This window comes from Hemicordylus capensis, chromosome 6, assembly GCF_027244095.1.
Source record: "Hemicordylus capensis ecotype Gifberg chromosome 6, rHemCap1.1.pri, whole genome shotgun sequence".
Taxonomy (NCBI): Eukaryota; Metazoa; Chordata; class Lepidosauria; order Squamata; family Cordylidae; genus Hemicordylus; species Hemicordylus capensis.
Window position 1 is genome coordinate 2,870,990 of NC_069662.1, and position 15,883 is coordinate 2,886,872.

Genomic DNA, 15,883 nt, shown 5'->3' on the forward strand with positions numbered 1-15,883 from the left:
GCCAGCAGATGGAAGTGGGTCTGGGCCATCAAGGCTCTTCTGAAGCTCTTCACTCGCAGCCCACTCCCACCACCAGTCAGGCAGCCTCTCTGGCACAGCCAGTGTCACTCCCTCGCACACCTTCGAAGGGTTAGCGGCTCACAGTTGGCCGGCAGTAGCAGCCACAAGCCGGCCACCCCAGCAGCACCACCCACTCCCAGCTACAGACCCCGCAGCTGGACAGCCACACGCAACCACAGTGAGCAGCGGCCACCCCAGGCCCACCCCACTGCAAAGCAGTAGCCAAGGGACACTCCAGGGTGTGAAGGGAGGCGGGTGCTGGAAAGGTGGGTTGTCTTGTGTTGTGCAAAAAGAGAGCAAGCTTTGATACTCCGCCACACTCTTTAATTCCCACCATCTGTGCTGGGTTTGGTCCCGTGGCTCTCGTCCCCAGGGCAGCTGTGTGCCCAGATGGAGTTGCTTCTGGACTGGGCAGCGTCAAAGTCCAGCTGGTGGCCTTGGACCCGGATCTCACGCAGGCAGCCCCGGAAAAACGTCCCCTCCTGGGCCTGCGGGGTCTCTTCCTGTCCTGGAATACAAGCACGAAAGCCACAGTAAGGAAAGAGCCAGAAGCTTCTCAAACATCTGAACCTTCCAGGGCTTAAAGTGCCTCTTCATACGATGCACAATTGACATTTGGAACCGTCTGCCACAAGATGAAGATGGCTGCGAGCTTAGATGGCTTTAAGAAGGAGGATCAGACAGATACACGGCAGGAGCGGAGGGAGGTCTCGCAATGGCTTTCCATCACAATGGCAAGATGGACCCTCCATATTCAGAGGCAGTATACCTCTGAAGGCCAGTTACAGGAGAGCCCCAGTGGGATAGAGGACACCCTGGTGGTGGGCTTCCCAGAGGTATCTGGTTGGCTGGTGTGGGCCGGTAGGGAGAAGGGAAGAGCGGAGATTCCTGTGGAGCCCGGAGCCCTCAATGACTCGGGTCAATGAGCCCACTTGCAGGCTGTGAAGCAAGGCAAGAGAAGTCCCGGCTCACAAGCCCAGCTGACCTGTGGAGCAACCTCTTCTTGGCCCCAAACCTGGCAGGCATCAGACCCAAGAGTAGGAGCCAAGCCGGCCCATCGCTGTTGCCCTGGGAATCCAGCCCACCCAGCTCCTGTGGCCCCAGAGCCCCAAACTCTTTTCCAGCGGCCCTGATCCTCGTGTGACGCTTTGCCATTGTAAAGCTGCTGCTGCTGGAGTTTGCCTTGTCAATTTCGTATAGTGAGTACTGTATTTACCCGAATCCAAGACTTTGATGTTAGATTATTTGATGTTAGAAATTAATCCAGTTCTTTGATGTTAGAAATGTATTCATTCATTCCTTGGGGGTCTCTATAACCTGCATTTTCAAAGGGGGTCATCTTAAATTGAGAGTCCTCTTCTATTCGGGTAAATACAGTATCTGGTCTGGATTAAGTTACTAGCCTACGGCTAGGAGCCCTCCTGTGGCAAGAGCTGGTATTACCCCAAGAGGGCAAACTAGATTCTCCTCGCACAGAGCTAATTACCAGCTATCACCACAGGAGGGCGCACTAATTTGAACATTCACATGCAATTAGCACGGTAGGCTACACACTCCTTCATGGCGACTTAATATGCCAGAAAATAACATGCAAGTCATAAAGTTATCTCAAGACATTCCTCCCATTTCAAGGAAAGACGTACCAGGCAGTGCACCAACGTCAAGACGCCCGTCTTTGCCCAGCCAGAGATGCTGCAGCCTTTCAAAATCTGGCTTCTCGGTCTGCCCAGCAGATTCCCTGTCTCCCAGGCGCAGTGTGAGGTGAGCTGGAGTGATGTGCATTGCAAGGGGTGCATCCAAGCAGCCCCCCACGGGCAGCGGGACCAAGACGGCTGTCTGATTACCAAGTTGGGCCACTAAATCCTAAAGCCACAGAGAGAGGTGACACAAAGATGGTGAGCGGGAGCACTGCATGTGGCTGGTGCCCCTCCCTTGTCCAAATTAAGGGGCTTCAGGAACTCATGGACACATGACGTGTAACAAAACCTGGATGGTGACCAGATCTCAGGTCCCATCAGACCCCATCCTGCTTGTACCCATTGGTGGTAACGTGACCAGCTCCTTCAGCAGTACATTTCAGGAGGACATCAATCCTTCCTCGGCCTCCTCTCTTGGCAAGGTCAGACTAGCATACGGTCTCCCACATTTGGGCCCCTAGATGCGGTTGGACTATAATCCCCATCATCCACAGCCACACAAGGGTTGAAAGTGGTCAAAGGCCATTATGGCTGCTGAGATGTCGGGAGCTATAGTCCCATCACAAGCTTGGGACCCCCGGCTGGTCTGGAGAAAAGGGCTACCAACTCTTTCACAAGTGAGCCCTGGATTTAGCCGAGCCTTGGGAATGGCCCTCCACTCCAGCGTCTTGCTCTTGGGCTGCCTTTTGTATGGATGCCGTGCCCCAGTTCTGCCCCTGGGTCATTTGTGGTTCTCACCGTGGGTGTGCATCTGCCGCTTTTCCACAACAAAGCTCGCAATACAGCCCAGCCAGCTCTCCTGCAAAGGAGCCCCCACGGCCACTAAGCACCTTGAGGCTGGCTCTGAGGGGGGGGGGCCCAGCCGTGCAGTTCTCACCGTGCCTTGCAGCTTCAAGCTGAGAACCGGAGTCTGCTGCGCAGCGGAGACAGCCAACAGGGTCCCCACCTGCTGGGGAGCTCTGACTTGCATCTCCACAGCCAGGGACCAGCTCTCGCCGTCAGTGCCGAGTCCAGCGGGGAGGCCTGTGGGGAGAGGCGAGCAGGGGAGAGGAGGCTTCAGAGCCACTCCCAAGGAGAAGGGGGCCCGTCCACGCCAGGGAGCTGCTCGGAAACACAGAGAAGGGCACCCAGCTGGAGCAGAGCAGAGTGGACCTTCCTAGTCCAGAGGGGGCTGTCGCTCTGCTTTGCACACAGAAGGTCCTCCAGGTTCAGTCCAGGGCTGGGGGAGAGACCCCTGCCTGCACCCTTGGAGAAGCCGCTGCCAGTCAGTGTAGACAGTCCTGAGCTAGATGGACCAAGGGTCTGACTCAGTATATGGCAGCTTCCTAGGTTCCTGCAGTGGCCAATAAAATGCCTCCAGGAAGTCCACAAGCAGGGCAGGCAGGCAGGCGCCCTCCCTGTGTTGTCTGCTCCACAGCAACTGGTGCCTGGAGATAGACTGCCTCCCAGCATGGAGGTTCCACCGAGCTACCATGACTAAACCTATAAGGCCTATATACCTTCTCCAGAAAGTGGTCTTTCCCCCTAGGAGGCGTAGGAAGGCTGCTGCTGCTGCTAGGACACCTACACATTTGTTTGCACTCTTTGCTTCTGCTAACAAAACTAACAAACAGCCATGCAATGGAGGAGGAGAGCTGGCCTTGTGGTCGCCAGCATGACTTGTCCCCTTAGCTAAGCAGGGTCTGCCCTGGTTGCGTATGAATGGGAGACTAGAAGTGTGAGCAGCACCGTAAGAGATTCCCCTCAGGGGATGGAGCTGCCACTCTGGGAAGAGCAGAAGGTTCCCAGTTCCCTCCCTGGCAGCAGCATCTCCAAGATAGGGCTGAGAGAGAGATTCCTGCCTGTAACCTTGGAGAAGCCGCTGCCAGTCTGGGAAGACAACACTGAGCTAGATGGACCAAGGGTCTGACTCAGCATATGGCAGCTTGCAATGTTCCTATGAGGGCAGGAATAGCAGAGCGGCTTCCCCACCCACACGCCCCTGGGAACCAGGCTCCCACCGCCGGCTGTACCCGAGAGGGGAAAGGTGGCCCGTCCGTCTCCTGGGAAGAAGGCGCCCCTGCGGATGGTGGCGAAGCAGGCCTTGGAGCCTTTGCCCTGCAGAGAGGCCTCCTCCGGCCACTCCGTGCTCTGGTTGAGCCAGTTCCAATGCCTCATGCAGCCGTCCATGGCCGGGTTCATCTGGAAGACAGCAGGGGAAGCTGAGAAGGAAGCAAAAGGCCGCCCCCCCCATTTGCCCCACAACACCAAAGGCACTCCTTGAGCCCTCAGATCAGCAGCTGCCAAGCTCTTGGGTCCCCAGATGGCGCTGGACTACCAATCCCATCACCCCCTGCCACAATGGCCTGTAGTCCAACACATCTGGGGACCCAAGTTTGGGAATCCCTGCCTTAGACACACCCCTCCCTCAGAGGGGGGGGGAACCCCCACAACCATATAGAAAAGAAACAGCTGCACACGAACTAGGGCCCTCATTACAAGTCAGTCAACCCCCCCACCCCCACCCCCACCCCCACCCCCAGGAGTCTGCTTTTATTCTTGTGCATGCATTATAAGGGGTTGCAAGAAGCCCTCTTGTGAGGTACAGTGGTCCCTCGACTTATGAACTACTCGACATAAGTATTTTTCGAGTTACAAACGGCAGTTTTAGATCCAGTTTTAGATGCGGTTTTTTCGACTTACGAATTTCACATGCGGTTTCCTTGACTTGCCTGCCTGTTTACTGCCTGTTTATTCTTGAAAAGAAATGTTCCTGTGCAGTTTGCAAGCCTTACTGGGGGTCTGGGTCTTTTTTCTAGGCTCCGGAACGCATTAATCCGTTCCCAATGCATTCCTATGGGAAACCGCTTTTCGACTTACGAACTTTCCGACTTACAAATGTGCATTCGGAACGGATTAATTTCGTAAGTAGAGGGACCACTGTACTTGACACACTCCTGAAGACACATTTTTTTTAAAAAAAAGTCAACTAACATTCTCTCCAAGCTGTGGGGAATATCAGATCTGTGGGGCACAGTCAGGAGCAATGTGAAAAGAGGCTTGCTGGTCATTTTCCCCCAACCAACAAGCGCCAAGGCACCATCCAAAAGAGACACATCTAGGCCAGCAGCTGAATGGGCACCGGAAGCTCTTTTCTCACAAGCTGATAAAAGGCTATTAAGTGTGTAGAACGAAGGATGGTCCTCTCTCATTTAACAGCCCTGAGACTGAAAAAATAAGCTACACACACACTCTCACACACACACACACCCATGCATACTGTGAATAGCTGCTCATTTCAAACTAAGTACGTCTTCTTTCTCAGGGTGTGCAAGTTTCCTTTCCTTGATCATTTCACATCTAAGGTGTTATCTGCTTTGCAACATGTGTGGATGTTGTTAAGATACCATGGGATTCCCAGCAGCCTTGGAAGGGTTTCAAGTTGGCTCTGCCGATGGCTCCGTTTCTGTCGATGCTCCGGTGCAAACCTGGAATAGCGAACTCACTAGGACAGTAGACACAATCACTCCTAAGCATCCTCTCCAGCCTGCTTCAAAATTAGCCCCGTGGTATTCAGAAGAACTACAGGAGCAGAGGCGGTGAGATAGAGGGCTAGAGAGGGTACGCGGAGGAAGACTCGACTCAAATCCAACAGGTTACAACACAGAGCACAACTGAAGATCTATGCTCTGGCAATACGAGCGGCAAAGCCGCCATTCTTTTTCTGCCCGCATTGCATCTGCAAGTTCACGTCCAGTGGAGTTGTCTAGGGTTGTGAGAAGGCTCATAGGAGCTCTCACCACCTTGAATCCAAATTTAGAACCATCGGTGGTTACCTGCCGTGCTGCTTGTCATGATTTTTTTTCACAGACAAAATCTTTCATATTCGGGCCAAACTGGATTCTACAATTAGGGCAGAGTCTGTTATGGAGGTATCCAGCAACTCCTCGGATGTGGTCAGACTGGATCACTTTCAGTTTGTGACTCCTGAGGATGTGGACAAGCTGCTTCGGACTGAGCGCCCTACAACCTGTTCTCTTGACCCTTGCCCAACTTGGCTTATCTCATCTGGTAACCGTATTATCAAAGAGGGTCTGGTAAATGTTATAAATGCTTCCCTGAGGGAAGGTAGGATGCCCCCTTGTCTTAAAGAGACTATCATTAGACCATACTTGCGGGGGGGACTAATTTGGACCCCTTAGAGTTATTCAGCTATAGGCCCATCTCTAATCTCCCGTGGCTGGACACGGTGATTGACAGGGTGGTGGCCTCTCAGCTCCAGACAGTCTCGGAGGAAACTGATCATCTAGACCCAATTCAAACTGTCTTTCGAGCAGGCTATGGGGTTGAGATTGCCTTGGTCAGCCTGATGGATGATGTCCAATTCTGTATTGACCGAGGGAGTGTGACTCTGCTGATCCTTTTGGATCTCTCGGTGGCTTCCAATACCATCAGCCACAGTATCCTTCTGGATTGCCTGAGGGAGGTGGGATTAGGTGGCACTGTTCTACAGTAGTTCCATTCCTACCTTTCGGGTAGATTCCAGATGGTGTAATTTGGAGACTGTCATTCTGCAAAGCAAGAGTTACTGTGTGGAGTTCTACAAGGCTCCATACTATCTCCAATGCTCTATATAAAACTGCTGGGAGAGATAATCAGATGTGGTGCAGGGTGTTAGGTTGATAATGCCCACATTTATTTCTTCCTATCAACTTCATCAGGAAATTGCACAGCTTCCCTAAATGCCTGCCTGGACTCTGGAGGCGGTAATGGGCCGGATGAGAGATAAACTGAAGTTGAATCCAAATAAGACAGAGGTACTGATTGTGGCGGGGTCAAGACCCGAGAGATGGGTCTGTACTGGATGGGGTTACACTCCCCCGAAAGATCACGTACATAGCTTGGAATGCACTCGGATCCAAAACTCTTTCTGGTTTCTCAGGATGAGGCAATGGCCAGGAGTTTATCAGTGTTGGCTGATACGTCAACTCTGCCCATTTCCAGAGGTAAACGAACTTAAAATGGTAATACATATGCTGGTGACCTCTAGGCTTGACTACTCTAATGCACTCTACGTGGGGCTGCCTTTGTACATAGTTCAGAAACAACAACTGGTGCAGAATGCGGCAGCCTGGTTTGGACAACACAAAGAGACCATATAACACCAATTCTGAAAGAATTGCACTGACTGCCGGTACGTTTCTGAGCAAAATACAAAGTGCTGGTCATTACCTATAAAGCCTTGAATGGCTTGGGTCCAGGGTATTTGAGGGTCCACCTTCTTTGTCATGAACCCTGTCGCCTATTAAGATCACCTGGGGAGGTCCAGTCACAGTTGCCATGATCTGAAGGTGACTTGGGGCCAGGCCTTGTCTGTGGCTGCCCTAGGGCTTTGGAATACGTTCCCTGTCAAAAACAAGAGCTTTTCCATCTCCGATTGCTTTTCAAAAGACCCTTAAGACACATCTGTTTTCTTAGGCTAGTAAAAATTAATTTTAAATTGTTTTTATCCTGTGAAATTATTTTAATTGTTTCATTCTGTGAATTGTGTGTATTCTGTGGAAGTGTTTTGTTTGCTTTGGTTTTTAGATTGTAATTTGGACTGTGTGCACCGCCTAGAGATGTATCTATCAGGCGGTATATAAATATGATAAATAAATAAAATGGTTGCTTGCATCCTCAGGAGGTACTGGTGAGGAGAGCATCTCATTTGCTATTCTCCTACTGATTGGCGAGGATTCGTGGGAGATATTACCCTGCACTGTAGCCTTGAGGCTGGTTAATTCTGCTTTGGGGTAAGCAGGTGCTGCGGAGAGCATCACCACCACCCCAGTAAAAAAATGCTGCTTCAACTCTATCTGAACAGATGTTCCGTAAGCAGTCCCACACTTCCGACACACAGACCGACAACCCTGCTAGGACTCCTCTGGGGCAGGCGAGCAGCCCGGGGGCCTTTACCGGAGTCAGCAACTCCCCCCTGGGGATGAGCAAGCCCCCGACGGCGATGCGCACATGGAAGGAAGGGTCCTGGATGATGGCGTGGGAGACGTGGCGGAGGGTCAGCGCGTCGTCCTCGTCCACCTCTAGCATCACGCTGTGCCCTTCATTCTTCACCACGATCTGTTGGCAGAATTAGAAGCAGAAAAGGCACGTGGCGGGCCCCTCCTCGATTCTCAGCCCCCGCAGGAAGGGGGCAGCCACTGGAAAGAGCCACCGCTCACTTGATAGTTGTCCCCCACCCTCTGCCGCAGGGAAACCAACCCCCTTGCCTTTCACCAGATCAAGAGAGATAAGCAGACAACACCCTGACAGATTAAAGCTCACCCAGCGGACTTGAGAGCCCTTCAGAGCGGCTCGCTTAACAGACCTGTAGCCAGGCAGTGGGGCAGGGTGTGGGCCGCCTGCCCTCCCAGAATCTCTCTCTGCCCCCCTTTAAAGTTTTGACACACAAGTAATGTTAAAACTGCTCTATTGTTATGCAGTGGAGAGCAACTAGGGACTTCTACCCCACCCCCTACTTTTTTGCCCCAGCCCCAAACTTTTAGGCTAGCTATGGTCAAGGTAGAGTTGTGCCCTCGAGTTGGTGTCAATTCCTGGCCCCATGGTTTTCTTTGGTAGAATCCAGGAGGGGTTGACCATTGCCATCTCCCAAGCAGAGTGAGATGATGCCTTTCAGCATCTTCCTAGATCGCTGCTGCCTGATTGATTGATTGATTACATTTTCTATCCCGCTCTTCCTCCAAGGAGCCCAGAGCGGTGTACTCCATACTTGAGCTTCTCCTCACAACAACCCTTTGAAGTAGGTTAGGCTGAGAGAGAAGTGACTGGCCCAGAGTCACCCAGCAAGTCTCCTGGCTGAATGGGGATTTGAACTCGGGTCTCCCCGGTCCTAGTCCAGCACTCTAACCACGACATGCCAGCAGGGATTCGAACCAGCAACCTCTTGCTCCCTAGGCAAGTTACTTCCCCGCTGCGCCATTAGGTGAGCCTGTCACTGGACCCTGATGCTCTTTCGGCCCAAACCAGCCATTGCGATGCGCTGTCTCTTTGAGATATTAACAGCTGGGTGGGAGCGGGGAGGATTTATTCCTTGCTGCAGAAATACGGGCCTGCCTCCACGTGCTGCAAAGAGAAGGCCGTTCTGTCCTGCGTCCTATCCTGTCCCGTTCCCCCACAATCCAACTACTACTGCCTTCTGCCTTCATCTTCGAACTTCCAGGAACCAGACAAAGCAGGGAGGCAGAGAAGCGGAAGGCAAGCTGTCTTTAGCAACGGCATTGTTGGGAGTGCGTGTGTGGCCAGCCTGAGGCACTCTAGCTGTTCTTGGACTAGAACTCCACAACAGCTGGAAGGCTTCATTTAGCAAACCTGACCCAGGAGTTTTTATAGGGGTGGTGGAATATCACCTGACCCACTCTGTCCAATCAGTGCAAGTGGGCTTGAGGAGGGCAGCCCCCCCCCACCCACCCCGCAGTTTCCCTCCTTCGGCTAGAGCTTGTGGCACTGACTGCAGCAAGGTCCCCATCCCTCTCTCTCCCGGGTCAGCAGTTCAAGACCCACTGTGGGTCAAATCCTGACTTCTCAACAGGTTGCTCGCAAAGCAAATTCTGCTTTCCTTTACAGAAATCGATTGCCTCTGAGGCTGGAGGTGGCCTCTAGGAGCCATGGACTGTGCTTGTTCTCCATGCATTTATCGAAACACTAACTGCCTTGGGCCTGATCCAGCCAGGCTTTTCTTTTGTACCTCAGCGGGCGCTTTCTTCTGCATGATCCCCACCATACATTGTGGTCCTCAAGGGAGGTCCGTCTCCAGAGGCTACCAGCTCATCAGGCAGCGACTCGGGAGCAGGCCTCCTCTGCAGTCACTCCTGGGCTGTGGAATGTGCTCCCTAGAGATACTTGTAGCTTAACATCTGCATCCGTTTCTATAAGAGCCCTTAAGACACATTTTTTTAACCTGGCTTTTAGTAATCTTTGAATATTTTGCATTGTTTTAAATCATTTTTGTTTTAATAGTTTGTTTTGTTGTGTTTTTAGTGTATTTATTGATGTGAACATAGGAATATGAGAGCCAGCGTGGTGTAGTGGTTAGAGTGCTGGACTAGGACCGGGGAGACCCAAGTTCAAATCCCCATTCAGCCATAAGACTTGCTGGATGACTCTGGGCCAGTCACTTCTCTCTCAGCCTAACCTTCTTCACAGGGTTGTTGTGAAAGAGAAACTCGAGTATGTAGTACACCGCTCTGGGCTTCTTGGAGGAAGAGCGGGATATAAACGTAATAATAATAATAACAACATAGGAAGCTGCCATATACTGAGTCAGACCATTGGTCTGTCCAGCTCAGGATTGTCTTCAAAGACTGGCAGCAGCTTCTCCAAGTGTGCAGGCAGGAATCTCTCTCAGCCCTACCTTGGAGATGCTGCCAGGGAGGGAACTGGGAACCTAGATGCTCTTCCCAGAGTGGCTCCGTCTCCTGAGGGGAATATCTGACAGTGCTCACTCTTCTAGTCTCCCATCCAAATGCAACCAGGGCAGACCCTGCTTAGTTATGGGGACAAGTCAGGCTGGCTACCACCAGACCAGCTCTCCTCTCCACCTAGAACCACCTAGAGCTTTGGAGTCAGGTGGCATACAAATTTTTAAAATAAGTAAATAAATAAAACCTGGTGCGCAGACGCACACCCCGTACCCGGTGCCACTGGCCGTCATTGAGGCGCTGCCCGCCAGAGACACTGATGTTGGTGACCCTGTTGTGGATCTGCATCTCGGGTTTCCCCCTGCGTAGTCCCAGGACGAACCAGTCGGCGCTGGTGCTCATGTCCCCGTAGAAAACGATTCCTTCTGGGTCAAAGGTGCGGAATTCAAAGGAGGACGCAGCGCTGCGGGTGGGTGGGAGAGAACATCAGGGAGAGAAGCAGGTGTCCGGGCTCGGGCTGGCATACTGCAGCAGCAGCAACAACCACCACCACCCCGCCCCATGGAGAACAGGGAATCCAGAAGTTCCACAGCTGCCCTCTTTTTGTGGGGCTGGGCTTTGTGCCTCGGCAGGCAGAAATCCAGCAGGCTTTGCAAAACGGATGAGTCAAGCCACTAGTCTTCATTGCCCACTTCAAGGGTTTCCAGCCTGGGGTCCTCAGATGCTGTTGGACTACAACTCCCATCACCCCCTTCGGCCTTTGCGGCTGCCAATGATGACAGCTGTAGTCCAACACCACTTGGGGACGCAAGGCTGAAAGCAGGTCTGCTCTTAGTAGTAGCAGGAGGAGTCCTTCAGGCTCTTGGTCAGAAACCTCTCTCAGCCTGTGTTCTGAAATCCCGGCACTGATGGTGCAGGAACTGAACCCAGGGCGTTGCGCATGCAAAGCAGCTGTTCTGCTTATGGCCTCCTCTGCCTCATCAACATTTCTTCAGGACAAGAAAAGTAATACTTGGCAAATGCCCACCAGTTGTACAGCTGTTAAAGGCCCATGGATTCCCAACCTCACACCAGCATCTTTAAACTATTAAAAAACAACAGGTTGCTTCCCTGTAACTGATAAGGTTGTCCAGGGACCAAGGAGAGTGGTGCTCCGGCCGCCTATTTCAACGGACGCATGCGCACCGGGGGCGGAGCCGGGAGCACCGCACAGAGCTTGTAGGAGCTTCCCGAATGTTCTTCTGCGCAGGCGCGTATCCCCATTGTGTGAATACTTAGGGTCACGTCAAGGGTCCAGGGGTTCTCAACCTTGGGTCACAGCCCAGAGGTTGTTGGACTACAGCACCCATAATCCTGAGTCTCCAGGCATTGTGGCTGGGTGTGGTGGGAATTGTGGTCCAACAACATCTGGGGGCTGGCCTGGGACCCAGGGTTGAGTACTGGTGCATTAATCCCCAGCCCCTTCCCCGTTTACCTTGTCACCATACGCAGGTCAATAGTTAACATAGCTGTTGGGGAGGGGTCTCCCCATTTCTGTCCAAGGTTCAAAGCACCTGCCTCAACAGGGCGGGTCTGGAAGCACTGGTCCTACAAGGGGGGGAAAGAAAGAACAGGCATTACCCCCATCGGCCACGAGGTGGCACCAGCGACCGATAGTGGGGAAATCTGGACTGTGCATTACCGAAACTGGCTAGTTGGTGTGTCACTGCTGTGTCGGGAAGGAAATGATCACTGGGGGTTACGCATAGGCGCCACATGGGGGCGGTGTCGCTCCGTGAAATGCATAGAAATTCGTTTCAAAAACTACTTTGCAAAATTAATTCATTCATTAACAGCGAGTCTCATTTTGATGCCGCTCCGAGGGGTCCCAGATTTACCAGGCTTTTCTTGCTCTCCGTCTCGTGGGAATGAAGTCTATCTCTGAATGCTACTACTGCTTAAGAGACAATAATTCGCAAGTCGGTATATGGTATTTCCTGCCTACTCTTTCTCTTCAAACAGCCAGGACCTACATATATGAATTTTATTTATTTATTTATTTAAAACATTTATAGTATAAATTTTATACCCCACCCGTCCGGTACACTACTGCTTCGGGGTTACTCACAACAATAAAATAGATACAATATAAAATCAAAGTAATAAAATTAACCAAATTAAGTAAACACATTAAAAGTCAGGTTAAAAACCACAATCAGTATTAAGTTTCACATTAAAAGTTATTTTAAAAGCTAAAAATTGAGAGTTATAAAAACTAAAAACTAAAGAACCTACCAGAAGATGGAGCATTAAAAAGCCTCTTTAAAAACATGTGGTTTTAGTTGTATTTTTAAAATACTATGGGAGGGAGCCTGGCAAAGCTCTTCAGGGAGGGTGTTCCAAAGCCGAGGGGCCATAACCGAAAAGGGAAAAACAAAGCCAGAACCGAGAAATTCCCTACTACACCGAGAGAAGTAAGTCTGGCATTTTATAGCAAGATGTGCAAGAAACAGACCAAAGTTGCCCCATTCTTCTTGCTAGTAGAGCTCCTTTACCTTTCCCAGCTCTGAGATTTATCTATATGTCACGTTTATAAACTGTGACAGGCAGAAATTCAACCTGTAAAGTTATTCCTAGTATGATGTAATGGCAGTGGCAGCTTTCCTTTATCAGTTTGATTTCTGCCCATAATGCAGCTGCTACAGCACAGAACCGCTCTTAACACAACGAGTCACTTAAACATGGTGCAAGAGGCACTAGGACTGTCAGCTTTTTTCTGACAGGGGTACCTGTGCTCTAACAGCAGCTGTGTGGCAGGCAGAAACTGAACAGGCAAAGCCTTCCGCACTGGGAGACAGGGCATCTATTTTATTTTTTTACTTGTGTGCAGCAGTTAAATGCTACACAGCTCCGGCGAGAGTGTGTGTGTGGGGGGGGGGGATGGCAATGCTATACTGGGCCAATGACTTATTCAGGGCTTTACCCAGAATGCAAAATGTCAGAGGACCTGTATCAGAAGCCCCTCTCAGACCACTAACTCAGCGTGCGGGGGGGGGGGGTGAGAGCAGAAGAATAAACCTCTTGATTGCAGCTTGCAAATGACAAGCCCCATGATGCTTTGGGATAATCTCTGGGGGAAAGTGTTACCAGTTGAAACCCTGCCTGTCATGCAGATGTTGAAGGCATTGGAACTTTGCAAGGACAAAGACAGGCAGCTTTAAAAACGAGAGTGTCCATTCAGAGAAATTGGGGGGGGGGGGGCTGCAAAAAGACAGAGGTACAGGGCGCAACCCAGGGCCAGCCTTTCGTGAAGGAGCCACAGATCTTGTCCGTGCTCCTGAAGCCGGCTTCCCGAACCCAGATGCTTGGCTGTGGTGACTGGAGAGAGGCAGCCTGCACATGCTCAGAGGCACTCCTGGCCTCCCATGTCCCCAAGGCATGGAAAGCAGCTTCTCAGGGGGAGGCCAGCACCAAGCATGTCAGGCCTGGGGTGCATGTCAGGGGAGATGGGTGCCTCTGCTCCATCCTCCCAAGTGTGCTCCTGTGCATCGGGGCTCCCAGCTCACCAGAGTGGCAGCTGCGTCTTGCCAGCCCACCAGCCTTCCCAACTCACCTTGGCCCCATCCTGCTCCTCCGTCTCCCGGGACGCCGTCGCCCAGAGGGGGCCCAGGCCCAGCAGGAGCAGCAGCCAAGCAGAGAGTCGCGGCATGCCCAGGGCAGAGGGAGGCCAGGGCGGGCTGCACAACCAGTGGGATCTGTGGCCGAGGCCGGAAGGCGCAGCGGGCAAACTCCGTGATTCTTCGCTGACCACAGGAATCGTTGTTGACTTAAACTCCAGGGGTCAAGGCCTGCAGAGAGAAAATCCCGCAGGCAGGACAGGGCCGGGGGGTGGGGGGCCTCCAAGCAGCTCTCGGCCTCCCTGCAGCATGGGGCAGGAGAGAGGCTGTGGGGCCTCCATCCTTTTCAGAGCCCAGGAAGTGGTTATGCTCCGCCAACTCGGAGGAGCACCTTGTCCTCGCTCTCTGGCCAAGCGGTTCTGTTTGAACGATGCTGGGATGCCGCCTGGCTTCTCTGTGGCTTCCCAAATAGTCCACTTCTGATTCCAAAGCGAGGAAATCCTGCAGGTGCCCCAACACCGACTGCAAGCCGCAAGCCCCTCTGCACGCCCGGGAAGGATGTAGGGCGTGAGACTGCCGAGAGCTCCGCTGGAAAGCGTTGCCGGTGAGACAAGGCCTGAGAACTCACTGAGAACCCATCCTCAGGCTAGGCCTGAGAACCCACGGAGCCCCTCCACAAGTGAAGGAAGGCGAGCCTTGCAGAAAGGTCTTGGGAGCTGGGGATGGGCCTAGGACGCCTTGCAAGCCTGACGCAGCCCCTCACCAACGCCCGGCTTTGTGCGCGGCCTCCTGGCAGCTCAGCTCCGCAGCAACGTTGTGAAGCAAAACAAGCCTGCAGGAAGCGGCTCGATCAAAGGAGGGCCCTCGCCAGCCCTTCAGTGCCGCTCCTGTGGGGCAGGGGCCACGTCACCCCTGCCTTCTGCACAGTGCCTGTTTGTGGCAATTGTGGGGTCCCAACAGGCCAGCTGTGGGGAAAGCGACGCATATGCCCTCCGTCCTTTCCCATTAGAATTAGACTCCGACGACAACTTTCATGGAGAGAAATGCAGGATGGGAAAAGCTGCCGGAACAAGCAGAACCCACACGGCATTTTTCCTTTCAAGGCCGTGTTAGGATCAGACTGAAGACAGGTCAGTACCAGCAGCAGTTTTAGCAAGGAAGAACCTCCCTGTTCAGGAGTAGTATGCCTCTCATTGCTAGACAATGTGTATGAAGAACAGGGCTCACTCATGCCCTGCTTGTGGGCTCCCCAGGTTGGGTTGTTCAAGATGCTGGCCTAGATAGGCCTGTCCAAAAGACACAGACACACACCCCTTCTTCCCACCCCCAATGCCTTACTGGTGCATCTGGCAGATTCCTCATTCTGTCCCCGCTTTTCAGGCGAAAAGGCTCCCAGAGGCCAAAAATGCCGGGTCGTTTGGGTTGTTGTCCAAGCTGCAGCAAAACAGGAACTAGATCACCGCAAACCATTGCACACAGGTTGGAAACCCATCGCACACATGAGAAACCCTGAAACGCCTCGGCCAGCAGCCACCCACACCTCGCTCGCTTTCGCAGCAGGGTGGAGCGGTCATCATCCCAGAGGCGAAAGAGTGAACAGCTGTTTGCCTAGAGTTGCAACACCCAGGAGGAATGAAGGGAAGGTGCAAAGATCTAGCCTGCCTGGCGGAGTCAGTCTTGGGAGGCTGCAGACAGTTGGCCGCCGTGCATGTGCATGAACGCTCCATCTGGCCCTCCAGCTGCTGCTGGGCTACAACTCCCATCTACCCTCTTGACCGCTGTGGCTTGGGATGACGGGAGTTTTAGTCCCACAACAGCCGGAAGAGCCCCAAGTTGTGCACCTTGGCTTGATTTATCAGACCAGGCCTTGGGAAACCAGGTTCAAATCCCCACTCAGCCATGAAACTCAGGGGGATGACCTTCGTCCTCTGTCACTCTTGGCCTATTCCTACCTTGCAGGGTTGTTGTGAGAATAAGTTTGTGGGCAGGGGGGACGGCGACCATGTATGTCACACTGATTTCTTTGGAGGGAGTGGATAATACATAACATCAAAGAGGCACTGCCCTGCTCTTAAACAGAGAGCCCCTGCTTATCTCGACGGGGCTTGTGCAAGAGAACACCTCGCCACCAGTC

General features: G+C 52.6%; 1 protein-coding gene across 1 annotated transcript; it reads right to left on the bottom strand.

Annotated features, from left to right (window-relative positions):
* Positions 1-362: 362 nt before the first annotated feature.
* SHBG (sex hormone binding globulin) lies at positions 363-14,495 on the bottom strand. The gene is made up of 8 exons (XM_053258891.1): positions 13,746-14,495; positions 11,628-11,740; positions 10,427-10,616; positions 7,695-7,856; positions 3,770-3,938; positions 2,635-2,780; positions 1,704-1,923; positions 363-568 (listed from the first exon to the last, which is right to left on the bottom strand). The coding sequence occupies exons 1-8, from the start codon at positions 13,839-13,841 to the stop codon at positions 384-386; spliced, it is 1,281 nt and encodes a 426-aa protein (XP_053114866.1). The 5' UTR covers positions 13,842-14,495; the 3' UTR covers positions 363-383.
* Between the last annotated feature and the right edge of the window lie 1,388 nt (positions 14,496-15,883).